General features: G+C 31.2%; 1 protein-coding gene across 13 annotated transcripts in view; it reads right to left on the bottom strand.

Moving 5' to 3' along the window:
• The window catches only part of LOC143054076 (transmembrane and coiled-coil domains protein 1-like), a 68,449-nt gene that overhangs the window by 16,639 nt on the left and 34,852 nt on the right, over positions 1–16,958 (bottom strand). For 11 of the 13 annotated variants that reach the window (XM_076226953.1, XM_076226949.1, XM_076226950.1 and 8 more), the window contains 3 exons: positions 14,903–15,047; positions 13,366–13,416; positions 2,816–3,017 (listed from right to left, as the gene is read on the bottom strand). In XM_076226953.1, coding sequence (XP_076083068.1) covers positions 2,816–3,017; positions 13,366–13,412 — 249 coding nt within the window. In that variant the 5' untranslated portion in view covers positions 13,413–13,416; positions 14,903–15,047. Of the gene's footprint in view, positions 1–2,815; positions 3,018–13,237; positions 13,277–13,365; positions 13,417–14,902; positions 15,048–16,958 lie in introns of all 13 variants that reach the window. The other 2 variants (XM_076226948.1, XM_076226952.1) reach the window with 2 other exon arrangements.

The raw sequence follows: 16,958 nt of genomic DNA, 5'->3' as shown, positions 1-16,958 counted from the left end.
TAGATCATAACTTCGGATACAATTTACAAACTAGATACCCTAAGGAACATTCAGTTATAGTTTGGAAGTATTTGGCCCAGTAGTTTCAGAGGAGAAGATTTTTGTAAAAGATTACTAAGATTTACGAAAAATGGTTAAAAATTGACTATAAAGGGCAATAACTCCTAAAGGGGTCAACTGACCATTTCCGTCATGTTGACTTATTTGTAAATCTTACTTTGCTGAACATTATTCCTGTTTACAGTTTATCTCTATCTATAATAATATTCAAGATAATAACCAAAAACAGCAAAATTTCCTTAAAATTACCAATTCAGGGGCAGCAACCCAACAACGGGTTGTCTGATTCATCTGAAAATTTCAGGGCAGATAGATCTTGACCTGATAAACAATATTATCCCATGTCAGATTTGCTCTAAATGCTTTGGTTTTTGAGTTATAAGCCAAAAACTGCATTTGACCCCTATGTTCTATTTTTAGCAATGGCGACCATGTTTGTTGATAGATCAAAACTTCGGATACAATTTATAAATTAGATACTGTAAATTCAGAAATTATTGCGTGCATTTATTATTGCGATTTTGTCATTTTACATTTGAATGCGATTTTAATTTTTACGATTTTGAGAAAAGTCATGCTTAATTCAGTTAAAATATTACAAAATGCGAGTTTTAATTATTGCGTTTACAACTCAGTCGCATTATTCGCAATAATAAAAACCTCGCAATAATTTCTGAATTTACAGTACCCTAAGGAACATTCAGTTAAAGTTTGGAAGTATTTGGCCCAGTAGTTTCAGAGGAGAAGATTCTTGAAATAGTTTACGACGACGACAGACGCCAAGTGATGGCATAAGCTCACTTGTCCCTTCGGGACAGGTGAGCTAAAAATTTAGATAAAAAAAAAAAGTCTGGAAATTAGAAAATTGCTTGTTTTTGTCCCTTTTTTGCACATAATTCCTGGAAGTTTTGGGCAATGACCCCCCACACTCAATCTAAGACCTCTTTTTGAAATATGAAACCTTGTGGTACAATTTCAGACAGATTCATACATTAACATACAAGTTATTGTAACAAGAGTGCACACACTGAAATGTCTCGCCTTCTTTACTAATCATTGATATTATGTTGATACTCCTAAATATAAAGCTTTATTACGACTGTCACATAAACTTAATGTGAACCATGAAATTGAGGTCAGGGTCAGCTGAACCATATGCCAGGCAGACAGGTACAGCTAACAATGCTTCCATACAACAAATATTAGTTGACCTATTGCTTATGGTTTAAGAAAATAGACCAAAACACAAAAACTTAACACTGAGCAATGAACCATGAAAACCAGGTCAAGGTCAAATAAAACCTGCACAACTGACATATAGATCATAAAATATTTCCATACATCAAATATAGTTCACCTATGACATATAGTATTAAATAAAAAGACCAAAACTCAAAAACTTAACTATAACCACTGAACCATGAAAATGAGGTCAAGGTCAGATGACATCTGCCCGCTAGACATGTACAACTTACAATCATTCCATACAACAAATATAGTAAACCTATTGCATAAAGTATGAGAAAAACAGACCAAAACACAAAAACTTAACTATAACCACTGAACCATGAAAATGAGGTCAAGGTCAGATGACACCTGCCAGTTGGACATATACACCTTACAGTCCTTCCATACACCGAATATGCTAGACCTATTGCTTATAGTATCTGAGATATGGACTTGACCACCAAAACTTAACCTTGTTCACTGATCCATGAAATGAGGTCGAGGTCAAGTGAAAACTGTCTGACGGGCATGAGGACCTTGCAAGGTACGCACATACAAAATATAGTTATCCTATTACTTACAGTAAGAGAGAATTTAACATTACAAAAAATCTGAACTTTTTTTTCAAGTGGTCACTGAACCATGAAAATGAGGTCAAGGACAATGGACATGTGACTGACGGAAACTTCGTAACATGAGGCATCTATATACAAAATATGAAGCATCCAGGTCTTCCACCTTCTAAAATATATAGCTTTTAAGAAGTGAGCTAACACCGCTGCCGCCGCCGCCGCCGCCGGATCACTATCCCTATGTCGAGCTTTCTGCAACAAAAGTTGCAGGCTCGACAAAAAAACTACAAAAATGCTTATTTTGGCCCCTTTTTCCTCAACTGTAGATACTATAACCCCCCAAATCAATCCCAACCTTCCTTTGTATGTGCTATTTCTAAAGGTCACAGTCAACAGGAGGATATAGTAACTCTTCCTACACACTATATATCCTAAATCTGAACTGTCTTTCTTCTGCAGTTAGTACAGTTTTTTCATTCTTTGATTTGACTTTGCTGACTGTATCAAACTTAGGCTGTAATTTTTTCTTGTTTAAAATGTTTAAAATTTGTCATTTCAGGGATATTTATAGCTGACTATGCGGTATGGCTTTTACTCATGGTTTAAGGCCATATGTTGACCTATAGTTCTGCGTCACTTGGTCTCTTGTGGAGACTTTTGTCAATGGTAATCATGCCACATCTCCTTTTTTTATGTTAAGACATCTTGTAAGTGAGGCAAGAGCAATATCTACGAGACAGATGGTTTGAATAAAAATGAGCAAATATATCAACCAAGTATCCACAGTGATATTGATAGATTTTTATAGATTATCGCTCATCATCTCAACCAGATTGATTTTCTCACTTGAGCTGGGACCAATGAGAATCTGTTTAATGCTATTTTACATATAAAGACGCCCCAAGTAGATCAGTCAGTAAGAAGATTATGTAACACCACCATAACAGACAACTCACGCTTTCTAAATCCTCTGTACTCCTATGGACCATTTCATCTGAAGGTGCTGTGACCGATAATGTCGTTAAATTAGTCTTGGGTGTTGTACCAACATTGTCAGGTGATGTCTGTCGTTTCTTGGCAAGATTGGGACTTTTTGGTGTTGTACTTTTCTTTGTCAAAGCTTTCAGTGCAGGGATTTTACCGGCGTCTGACTTTTTCCTGAAATAGAAAAAGCATTCATTACAAAAAAGATTGGTTACGCCTACCAAAATATTCTCACAATTATTAAGTAAATCAATGAAAGGGTTGATCCCGATGACTAACAATCATTTTTAAAATAATGTAAAAAGCATTAGCATCCGTCACAGTTAATACTAAAGTATTCCGACTCGATTTATACCACTGTGTCACCACTACTACAGTTATCCTCTAAGTATTGCAAGATGACACAAAACGATTTTTTATGACAATTTGACTGTCAAAGCTTTTCAGGTGGGGATCAGTCTAATAGTTCTGCATCAATGGTAAGTTTGCACATTACTTTAAATCACAATTACTGCTTTCAACAAACAAATTGAACAAATTTGTTAAATTAGAGAAAAATATAAGAGTGATGAAAATTTTCAATGATGACAGCATGCATTTCATGTACAAAATGTTTGGTGAAATATTATTACATTTAAGCAGCTAATCATGCACTTACTGCCGTAAACTAAGAACAAAATTGCCACAGTAAGGAAGTGTGATTCTTAAGTGCTTCTCAAATACTGCACTAGTACAAATATAGAGTTCTAAACTTGGTTTATTTGTCAGCAAAATAAAAATTAAACAGAATATATAAATATGAAATGGCAAATTGAACAATAAGGGTTTTGTTTTCTCAGGCTGTTCAACACAATGCTCTAAGCTATAAAAGTCTCAAAATAACTAAAATGAGCAAATTGTACATACGTCATTGTTACAGAAATTCCATAAATTAAAAAAAATATGTCTTGCCAACAAAACAAACTCTTTTATTAAGGAATCCATAGATTGACGAATAATTAAACAGACCAAAACCTATAATAATTGTTTCCATTGATGTTACTGTGTTATACAATTAAATAAATAATCACTTCTGGGATTATAACAGTCATTAGTATCTAATAGATCAGTACTACGTCCCACTTTACAGTAGCGTCATTGCCAAGGTTTTATTGTTTGTTGGAATCAATGAAAGTATATATCTGGAGCATATTAGCTGCTTTTGTAATCTTATCTTGTCAAGAAATTTTTAAATTCTTCATTTAAATTACTCTTTAATGAAGCCAATTTTGAAAATAACATTACAACCTTCATTATGTTTGCAGAATATTTATATTCAATAATTTTTTTCAAATACAAAAATAAGATGATGTGGTACAGTTGCTAAACTAATTTAAACTAGTTCTCCATACTTGCTTCTCATTTTAGTTTGGTTGTTTGCCTATATGTCGAGCGACATAAAAAAAAAAAAACTAAAATGAGGAGCAAGTGCGTAAAACTCATTTTTATCGTACGATTACTAATGAGACAACTTGTCACCAGAGACCACCAAATAACATAGAAGAGTTAATCATTTAAGATCTTAACACAACCTTCAACAATGAGCAAAACCCATATGTAATATAAAACTTTATACAAAAGACCTTGAAATGACAAATGTAAAACAATTCAAACAAGGAAAATTATGGCCTCTTCTATGTACAAAACAATAAATGAAGAACAAAAATAATAAACAGGAACTGAAAACTATTATTAAATATGTTTATGGTTATGGTTTTGACATTTGACATGGAATTTTCTAAAGGTTTTTGAATGACATACATGTGAAAAGGAAAGAAATTTGGGTTTTCACAAAACTTGGTGTTCCTCTTTTAGTTTTGATATTTTAGCATATATACTTGTTTTAATATTTTTTAAGAGATTTCTACAATATGTAAACATTGAAGGATGACTCAAAGCTCTCTGAGAACTTTCTAATTTGAGATAGAGACTGTAATCCTCATGTTTAAGATCCTACTTGTATGACTGTCTCTAGAATATGATATACAGCAACAAAATGTATACTCCCCTTAATATGAGCTGCGTTGGATAGAAATTGAAGTTAATTAGGCAAATGAATATCAATTTATCTGTTAATCTATTTCAGGTTGAAAATAAACTCTATGGAAAGGGTGTAACTGTTTGAAAAGTGAGTTATTACAAGAACCCTTCAAAACAAACCAAAATTCATCTTATTTCTTATTTGAATGTTCCAATATCCATCAGTCTTATATACAAGTACATGTATCCATCAGTCTTATATACAAGTACATGTATCCATCAGTCTTATATACAAGTACATGTATCCATCAGTCTTATATACAAGTACATTTATACATTGAGTCTTATATAAAAGTACATGTATACATGCACTTATATCAGTTCGGTTTCTATCCAATTTAAACACAGCTCATAATTCTGTCATGATTCAGGAAATGTTAAGAATGAAAAACAAAACATAGACTTATATAAGCTGGTATCAAAAGTCAAACTATATATATATCATAATTAGATTGCTGATATCACATTTAAACCCCTAATTGAAATTACTTCATTATATTTTTTTTTAAATTTAACCATTATTTAACAGAAAAACAATTTGTTTTCTAGAATTATATGTAGAACTGAAATTCCCCTATACTATTTCCTCTGTATTGTAACACTATTGTGAACTATACACTTCATTTCCACTCTGATGGATAGTCCCTGTCTTATTCATAGTAAACATATCACACATCCTTATGTTTTATATATTATCAAGCATGATATGAAAGCAAATTAATAAATAGTCAATTATCATAATTTCATAAAAAATATTGAGGAAAGGTTGATTTGGATCTTTAGACTAGAGTACTGTACCAGCTGCTTGCTATTCACAAGAAGGGAAGAAGGCATTATATTTATTTACATAAACATTCATCTCCAGCGAGATCAACTTCATTTAAGATTTAGATTCTGGTGGATAGAAACTGTTTCAATGGCAATCTCCTTATAAATTCTAAATGTTATATTTCCTTACCTGCATAAAACTCACTTCAAAATATATCAACTAAACAGGAAAATATCCTCTAAACAGGAAAATATCCTCTAAACACGAAAATATATCCTCAAAACATTGACAGAATACACAGTACAATAGACTATAGACACTCAAAGTAACTTCCTAAGGACATTGATATAAGTATCTGTGTGTATAGTATAACGAAAAACAATATCATCAAAACCCAACAGAGTATAATATGACTATCATGACTACAGACATTTAGAATAATGAACTAATCCTAAGCACATTGATAGAAGTATAATGTCCGTACAATATATGACGATAAAATGTATCATCAAAACACGGCAGAGTACATATACTCAGTCACTAACTTCTAAGGACATTGATATAAGTATACATGTGTGTACAGTATACGAAAAAACTGTATCATCAAAACACAGCAGAGTACACAATATAACTATAGATACTCAGAATAACTTCCTATGGATTGTGATAAGTATATGTACTATTGTCTAGTACATTAGGATGTTAGTGTATTCATTAAATACAATTATCTATGATAGACACACCTGAGATCAGCTGACGTTGGTGAAGTACTTGATCAACACAGAATCTGATATGATAACCAAGTTATTTTCATTCATAAAAATATCTCATTGTTGTTTTCATTGTAGTGATGTTATTGGATAATTTACCTTCACAAAAGTACAATTACAGAATCAAGGTGTGATTTAGAATCAAATCAGGAAACTAATTATTGATTGGAAGCTGCAATCAAAAACAGGTTGATCTTCCTCATTTGCATTGATTTCTACAGTTAATGTTTAAACTGTAAACTCATATTAATATATCCTTTGACCTTGAACTTTGACCACTTATGTTGAAATAAAAACCTGTTTCATTTTTCCATTATGACATATAAAAGCTGATTATTTTTAATATTTTGTAATAGGCTTGATAGAGACTTTGTGCTTCCAAATGATAACAATTAAGCCTTTAATGACGCACTGTGTAACACATGTTTGACCTATGACCTTGTAGAAAAATTACATTTGATATTGACCGAGGACCGTTAAAAAACAGTACATCAGAACAGAGAATGTAACAATAAAATCTGTCTTGGATAAAAAATAAACACAACAGAACTGTGAAGAAGTAAAAAAAAATAAAGTACAATGAAATAAGGCATATTACAGCAAAATAGATAAAACATTTTTTTTTAATTCAGTTAAGACAAATGATAAGCATACTGGTATGTTTGTACATATCATGGAGATTGATTGTTTAAAGCTGTATGATAAAGTATTGATCATACCTAAACCATTTGTTCAATCAATTGTAGGTTAAAGAAGATATCTAAAATAGCTGACATAAGCATTGGTGAATTCTTTTTGTTCCAGAATTTGACCATCATTCCGAATCAATCAAGTATTTTAACTATTAATGACTCTATCATGGTTAGTAAATTTCCAATAATGGTATTCTTCAATGAAGCTGATTAAATAAAAGGACCTAAAAATAGTTCACTTAGAACATTTTTAGCTAGAATTGGGATTTTAACAGTTCAATCCATAAAGCATCAACTCATCATTTTGCTCTAAATTAGTAAACCTGACAAGGTACATATTAGGATTTTGATTGTTTTAGGCCATGTGGTTCCTGACATTTTTTATTCATAGGTTTGAGTTTTCCTGATGAAGGTTACGATCATTAACCCTGTCACAATAATTTCTGAATTTACAGTAGATCATGAATTAAAGGGATTAGAATGTAAGAAATAATAAATTTCATTTCTTAAATTATTTTCATTTAAATTATAATTTTAAATTCAGCAACCTATTTATTTAAAATACTTTCTATCTAACCGTCATCTTCATTTGAATCAAATATCAAAATCATTTTTATTTTTACATTAACCAAATAGGTAATGAAGAATATCAAAATTAAAAATAAATGTCCATATAAAGAAAAAAAAACAAAAAGTGCTAAAGAAGGAAAACTAAAATAGCATTTGATTGACATCACATGTATAATCCGTTTCCTGATACTAAATGATATTATAACACAATTATAGGATAATTACCACTGTATCTTCTTATGGCTAACAGGTGCCCTTTTTATAATCCTTCAGTAATGAGCTATATACAGATAATCTATTTATGTGGTAGTATATTACATTTATATTGAAGATTCATTTCAAGCTGATTATTTCACTTTTATAAGGTGATTGGAGTGTAATGAATGCCTACAAGAGTCTGTATGGGGATTACAGAACACAGAAAAATGACAAGAAAATTAAGAATAAAAAATAAACAGCTGGGCCATGAGCTCAGGTTGGTAATACGCCCGTCAATTTTTCAAAGAATAAAGTTCAGTAATCTATTAATGTCATATAAAAAATATTCCCATTTTTTAATGATTCAACCCCAGTATCTCAGAAACTTAAAACCTCAAATTTATAAAAATCTAAAGCTCATGTCAATAGATATAATCAATTCTTCAAAGTGTTTTATTTTGGGTGAGTGTTTTTGAGTTGTTGTCTGAAAACTGAAAAATTCCTATATTTTAATGGGGAAAAAAATAAAATAGGCATAAAAAAGAGATAAATATGGTGCTCAATTGGCCGTTTCAGAATCTAAAGGACTATGGGTAATTTCATTGTTCGTACCCCAAAATGAAAATAATGTTATGTCATTGGTTGAATTTCTATTGTTTAGGACGTTTTTAACCAATCACGACGTTTTTTTTTGGTGTACACTTTTGAAAATATTACCCAGAATGCTTTAGATTCTGAAAAGGCGAATCATAAAGCATTCAGAATAATGGGCCAAAATTCAAAGAATGGAGAAAAATGGCCAAAAAATTGAAGAATGCAAAAAGATTGGATCTCATCTAAACCCTCGTTCATCATTTTGTAATGAAGCATTGAACTCTTTATTAGATATATATATAAGTACAATAGATTACTATCTGTCTCTGTAGGACTTGGTGACTTTAATCAATATGATATATAAATGGAAATAGATGAATCAATGGTTTAGAAAATACATGTTAAGGAACTTCTCTGGTAAGTTTCAAAATTACAGGATCCAAAATATACATTTAAAAGTGGTCATTTTAGGTCAGAACCAGATGCTCTGCAGGGTGCAGCTTTATACGACCGCAGAGGTTGAACCCTGAATGGTTGGGGAAAGTATGGACACAACATTCAAGCTGGATTCAGCTCTAAATTTGGATTGTGATTAAATAGTTGACACAGCATAGGTTGGTGACACAGAATGAATGTGGTCTAATGAACTTAAAAAAAAATTCGCTATGCTGTTGAATATTAATCCTCTCAAAAAAATGTTTGAAGAATTTTTTTTTTTATTTATGAAATATGAAATGAGAAAAATTGACCCCCCCCCCCCCCCAATTTTGTTTTCACATCCCCCTTTTCCTTATTCCAAAACTGATCTCAATTCAAATTTCTAATGGAGTTTGCAACAATAACTGCTCATTTAAATACATCATAAAATATTAAGGTAGATTCATGGTATACCGCCATCTTGGATTGAACAATCACAGTAAAAAATCGGTCTAGTTATTTTCCTAAATCTGCAAATTTGAAGACAGATTTGCAATTTAATGGTTATACTGTTTAATAATATAAAGAAAACTTGGCAATTTATTGTATAATCCAAAATATTTAAACAAATATCAATTTTCTTGCTTTTATAATCATTTTTTTCAAACGAGTCATTTAAGGGAAGAGAACTCTTTTAGTACAAAAATTATACTGGACAGATAGGGAATTTTTTTCTTTTTACTTGTAGCAAGAAAACAAGTTCCGTGACACCATTTTTTCTTTTTATTTTCTTAAAACATATTACAAAACCTATCTTTTCACAATTTATTTCAAAATTCTATCTCATAGATTTTTTTTTATGCACACAAATGTGTTTTTCCATGAACAATCTAACCAAATTTAGGCAATTTTTAACGACTCATAGCTTGAAAAATAGCACGGTGACCCCTCCTTTTTATTATATTTTTGAAAAGAGCATATTAAAATCTTCATTCTGGCTAAAAATAAGAAAATTCAGTCTCAAAATATATTTACTTATGATCTACCTTAAAATGTAAAAATAGTGCTTTTTATCACTGAATGGTAAAGATTGTTTTAATTTATCAGTTGGTAGTAAAAGTGAAAATACATTGTATATTGTATAAAACAATGATTTAAGTTGATTCAACTACTATTCTGGACAAAGAAAGATAACTCAAATTTTCAAAGAATATTGAAAATATCTTGCTATTGCACAAATATCTATTCTGGACAAAGAAAGATAACTTCAAATAACTGAAAATTGATTGCTATTTCACAATATTGTGCAATAAGATATTTCTTGCTATTGCGCAATTCTGTCAATTGAAGATTTCTTGCTATTGAACCATACTGTGCAATTGAAAATTTCTTGCTATTGCACAATACTGTACAATTGAAGATTTCTTGCTATTGCTGAATACTGTTCAATTGAAAATTTCTTGCTATTGCACAATACTTAATATAATAATTTTGAATCCTGTTTGGACCAACTTGAAAACTGGGCCCATAATCAAAAATCTAAGTACATGTTTAGATTCAGCATATCAAAAAAGCCCAAGAATTTAATTTTTGTTAAAATCAAACTTAGTTTAATTTTGGACCCTTTGGACCTTAATGAAGACCAATTTGAAAACGGGACCAAAAATCAAGAATCTACTAACACAGTTAGATTTGGCATATCAAAGAACCCCAATTATTCAATTTTTGATGAAATCAAAAAAAGTTTAATTTTGGACCCCGAACTGGACCAACTTGAAAACTGGACCAATAATCAATAATCTAAGTACACGTTCAGATTCAGCATATCAAAGAACCCCAACGATTCAATTTTTGTTAAAATCAAAATAAGTTTAATTTTGGACCCTTTGGACTTTAATGTAGACCTATTTGAAAACGGGACCAAAAATTAAGAATCTACATACACAGTTAGATTCAGCATATCAAAGAACCCCAATTTTTTTAATTTTTGATGAAATCAAACAAAGTTTAATTTTGGACCCTGTGGGCCCCTTATTCCTAAACTGTTAGGACCAAAACTCCAAAAATCAATACCAACCTTCCTTTTGTGGTCATACACCTTGTGTTGAAATTTTATAGATATCTATTCACTTATACTAAAGTTATTGTGCGAAAACCAAGAATAATGCTTATTTGGGCCCTTTTTTGGCCCCTAATTCCTAAACTGTTGGAACCAAAACTCCCAAAATCAATCCCAACCTTTCTTTTGTGGTCATAAACCTTGTGTCAACATTTCATAGGTTTCTATTAACTTAAACTAAAGTTATAGTGCGAAAACCAAGAAAATGCTTATTTAGGCCCTTTTTGGCCCCTAATTCCTAAAATGTTGGGACCAAAACTCCAAAAATCAATCCCAACCTTCCTTTTGTGGTCATAAACCTTGTGTTAAAATTTCATAGATTTCTTTTCACTTTTACTAAAGTTAGAGTGCGAAAACTAAAAGTATTCGGACGACGACGACGACGACGACGACGACGCCGACGACGCCAACGTGATAGCAATATACGACGAAAATTTTTTCAAAATTTGCGGTCGTATAAAAATCTAACTGCATATAATATTTATTTTTTAGATATTTGTTCAGAAACAACTAGAAGTTGAAAGTAACTCTCGATTGATATATCTAATACATATATTTTATTTCCAAAAACCATTTTGTCGCCAAATCTTCAATTTAACAAAAATGATAAACAAGTACATGTTTCATACTTATATAGTTATATTGTTTCTAAATTTAAAATGAAGAGAACATAAATTTTTCTAAAAGCATTGCATATTGTCTATATATTTAACACAGTGAAATTCTTTTAACATTTCCTGGCACCTGAATAATACAACATTTATACATACAATAACAGTCTGACACCCATCACGAAGTTTCCAGAACAGTTCGTAGCTATTAAACCTCTAATTTTTCTAATAAAAAACATACTGCCCATAAATGGCCTTTTTTGGGGGCATACAAATCTGATGTACATGATTGCAAAAACAATTGTTTTGAATATTTTGAATGGATCACAGATCATATTGTATCTGCTGTAATGTTACATGATAATCATGAGTAATAGAAAGAGTCATTTTTAAGAAACAGTATTTCAGAATTAAGTTTTCACCCAAGCCTCACTTTCACACTAAAATATGTAGAATATAGAAGTCATGGCATATATAAGCTGTAAACACATCAAATAAATATTTATAGATACATCATTCCAATACCTTGTAGAAAAGATGTGAAAAGTATTATTTCAGTTACAGAGTTGTGTCCCTTGGAAGAGTTATGTCCCTCAAGGGACAAGAGTTATGTCTTCCAAGGGACACAACTCTGTAACTGAAATAATACTTTTCACATCTTTTCTACAAGGTATTGGAATGATGTATCTATAAATATTTATTTGATGTGTTTACAGCTTATATATGCCATGACTTCTATATTCTACATATTTTAGTGTGAAAGTGAGGCTTGGGTGAAAACTTAATTCTGAAATACTGTTTCTTAAAAATGACTCTTTCTATTACTCATGATTATCATGTAACATTACAGCAGATACAATATGATCTGTGATCCATTCAAAATATTCAAAACAATTGTTTTTGCAATCATGGAAAACATTTGTTCAAGCAGCTTTTTTAAGGATAGCCTGATAAAAATATGGCAAACCGATGATATAAACAGGTTATCAAGTAATATTTAGTTAGAGTTGTGGTCCTTGGCATAGTTATGTCCCTTAATATGAAAACGCTTGTGAAAGCAGCTTAGGCTAGGCTGATAAAAATGTGGCAAGCCAAGGATATTAAGTAATATATTCAGTAAGAGTTGTGTCCCTTGGCAAAGTTATGTCCCTTTATACGAAAACACTTCTGGAAGCAGCCTAGGCTAGCCTGCTAATAATGTGGTAAGCCAAGGATATAAACAGGCTATTAAAGCATGAGAACTAATACATTACTTGAAAAGGGAAGTAACTCATCTTCCAATGACATTCATGCTGTATAAACAGGCTATCAAGTAATATTTAGAGTTGTGTTCCTTAGTAAAGTTATGTCCCTTAATTTGAAAACACTTGTGGAAGTAGCATAGACTTGTCTGCTTAAATTGCAGCAAGCCAAGGAGATTGAGTGATATGTACATTTAGAGTTGTGTCCCTTGAAAGTGTTGTGTCCCTTTATATGAAAACACTTGTGGAAGCAGCCCTAGGCTAGCCTGCAAATAATGTGTTAAGCCAAGGATATAAAAAGACTATTAAAGCATGAGAACTAATAGTATATTACTTGAAAAGGGAACTAACTCTTCCTCCCATGACATTCATGCTGTAAATGAAGGCAAATTAAATCATTTGACAGTGCGTAAACATTGAAGCAGTTGATAATAAAATGATATGATTTGTGCTTTACAATACCTGAAAGCAGGAAGACTACCTCGTCTTAAAAGACGTTCCACATTCATTGAGCTTGAAAAAATAAATCTTAACATTTTTAAAACCTAATAACATTAGAATTTAAGTACGAAATGAACATTTAAAGGAAGAATTGAGATAGAATGAAACTGAAGTCAGCCTCAAACATAATTAGAATTTAGCTCTAAAAAATAAAGGTATAGACTTCAAATCATGACAGCTACTACAGACTGGGGTTTGTCTGTTTATTTGGGCATAATGTTGCCATACTTCAACTTTAACTGTTTCTATACCCCCCTTTTTATTTAAGAAGCTTTAAACATCTTTTAACATTATCACTGCATTAAACATTCAACCAAACACCAAATAAACAGGAATAACTTTGGAAAAGATTTGGCAGCGCATGCTCATAGCTTGCTTTCAAAAATAATCCAAAAGTTATCAAAAATACACAGACTAAGTTCAAAATAAATATCACTGTTTTAAAATTGACACATTAGAAAGTCAAAAAAATTCTTAACACACCAAAATAAAACAAAAGGTCTGCAGGATTCCAGGAAGACTTAGGTTAAAATGAAAATGTATTTCCCACCATTTATAGACCAAGATACCTCACCTAAACCTTCTCCTGAAAAGACAAATCTTTTAAAATCATTCTTTTTCAAAGGTATCGTTATTTTCATATATTTGGGATTACCCCTAATATTTGGGTTCTGTTAAAGTTAAATATTGACTTTTCATTGCTGAAAGATGTCTGCTCATAATATTCATGATATTAGTTATATTTCCATATTTGTGTGTATATTTTTCATTGGCGAATAATAAATTAATTTTTCCAATAAAATTACCAACTGATGTGGATTTTGTGGGTAAATAAGACCTAAAATTAAGTACCAATTTTCTACAGACAGGCAAAATCATAAAATCAAATATCCACCCCCAAAAAAAATATCCTCAAAAAACAAATCCACAGTATTCTACATTTCATAAAGACCTCTACCATGACATAAATAATTACAATGTACTACAAATTTTTGCAAAACCATGGCAACCAATTTAAAAAAAAATACAATTGGTCTTGATCCTTGATCCACCAAAAAGGTGTACCCCCTTATATAAAAAATTCCACAGTTTTATACCAATATATGAAGCAGCATCATCAGTAAGGCACATGCAAATGGTATTTACAGTCTTTAATTAGAAGTTAATGTTACAAGAACAATGAAGTTAACTTGTATGTTTGTTAGGTTGGTTAATATAAACTTAATAATAATAGTGTTTATAAATGAACATGATACGAATGTATGAAATCATGAAATGAGTAAACGGCGACTTTTGAACTAGTTATATATCACTTCAAACATGCTCTATACTTATACAGAGATCATATTCCAGTGTGACACTGTGGTATATATACAAGGACGTGTCCATTGGGCAAATCATCTTAAATTGTTTAGATGAGTTACCAATGTATCTATTTTTTTCCCTGCCAAAACAAGAGGATCTATCATCGCATGTCCCAACACTTTTATTGACTTACATGTTATTCTGTGGCCGATTTCCAAGATGTAACAGCTGGCCAACAAAACGCAGAGGGGATGTTGGTTTACTGACATTGGGACTGGTAGCTACATTGCTGTTGTTATTCTGTATGTCTACATTATTGGGTATATCTACAGTTAAACCTGCAATGAAAGAGAAGTTGACCTTAACAGGGTTATCTATCTACAGTTAAACCTGCAATGTAAGAGAAGTTGACATTAATAGAGTTATCTATCTACAGTTAAACCTGCAATGTAAGAGAAGTTGACATTAATAGGGTTATCAATCTACAGTTAAACCTGCAATGTAAGAGAAGTTGACATTAATAGGGTTATCTATCTGCAGTTAAACCTGCAATGTAAGAGAAGTTGACATTAATAGGGTTATCTATCTACAGTTAAACCTGCAATGTAAGAGAAGTTGACATTAATAGGGTTATCTATCTACAGTTAAACCTGCAATGAAAGAAAAGTTGGCATTAATAGGTTTGTGTATCTACAGTTAAACCTGAAGTTCCCTAGAAAAATACAACAAACATTTCATACATTGTACATGGCCATTATATGTTAGAACATCTAAGTATTCAGTAAACAGATGAATCTTAAAACACATCACAACCTATAGCATGCTCACTTAAGCATACAGGAGTTTTTAAGAAAATCTATGGACATTTCATGGCATGGAAAGAACTGGTATAACCCCTTATCCCCTTTCCTTCTGAATGAGACATATATGGATCAATTCTAATTCATACTGAAGAAGCTGAATGCTATTTCTTTTATTTCATGTAATGAGAAGGCAAATTGCTCAGGACATTTTTTAAGCTTAAGAAAGAGTTGCTTTCTCATTTCATACAAAATGTTCATGGTCATTTAAAATGCATTCATATCTTACTATCAAATGGCATTAAATTTTCAATAATTCTCATATCCTGCATATCTATTGGTTCTGACATTGTTGTTACTTAACTGTATTCATAAAATACTTGAAAGTTAAGGTCAAAGCCATAAAACTATATTTTACTGAAGGGAGGTGAACCGAACCTATTAACATCAGAAAAGAAACGTTTAGTTGCCTATTCATTACTTGTTAATTATTATGTAAGAGCAAAGGAAACCTCCAATCTCCATTAATATTACGTCTTAATTACAAACATGATGTAATCTTCAAGTTATTCAGAACAAGCCTATGTAATCTTTCTTTTACTTAAAATTAATTGACCTATCATTACCTACAAAATTGCATTTTGAATGAATTCTGCATACAATTGCACCTCCACATTTTTGTGGAATGCAATTCATCATAGAAGCTTTTTCTAAAGGCTGAATGATTGATGTAAGAATTGAGTTACCCAACATTGAACATAAAGGAAAGTGACAATGGAAGAACTTAAACCACAGTTGGATTTTAACTTAATTTATTCCTATAGACATGATAGATTATCTCAAAGTTCAGAATGGATTTATATTCAATATCTTTAAATTTTATTAGCTTGTCTCTCATAATTGTTGTCAGGAATTCAAGTGCACACATCGATTCAGGATTTTCAATCTCATTTATTATTATTGCACTCAAATAGGAACCCAAACTTAATAAATTTTGACAGCTTCATTTAAATGCAGCATTATACAGACATTGCAATAATTGATCGTCATAATTGGCTTCTCTTGATAGACATTTCTAAGTCCCCCTCCCTTTGTAACACAGTTGACTAATTGAACCAGAAGCTCAATCTATTTGAAACTAATTTAAAATTTAAAATAAATGAAATATCATAAATTCAATTCTTCACACTAAGGTTAACAATGCAACAGGATAATTAAAATTTTGTCAATTTTTCGTCTAATGAATTACATGTCCATGATGTCTGGTATGACTAAGAAATATTGACAAGTGTAACCCGTGTATCTAATGACTCACATCAACTGACTAACGCTTTACGCTTTACAGTCAAGACTTAAAACTATGGAAAATATAAATAACATAATGTCTCACTGATGTAAATAAATGGCTTATATCTCCAAAATCGTATTGAAATGGGGAATGTGTCAGAC

This window comes from Mytilus galloprovincialis, chromosome 12 (assembly GCF_965363235.1).
Source record: "Mytilus galloprovincialis chromosome 12, xbMytGall1.hap1.1, whole genome shotgun sequence".
Taxonomy (NCBI): domain Eukaryota; kingdom Metazoa; phylum Mollusca; class Bivalvia; order Mytilida; family Mytilidae; genus Mytilus; species Mytilus galloprovincialis.
The sequence above is the reverse complement of the archived record's forward strand: the minus strand, read 5'-3'. Positions and strand labels throughout refer to the sequence as shown.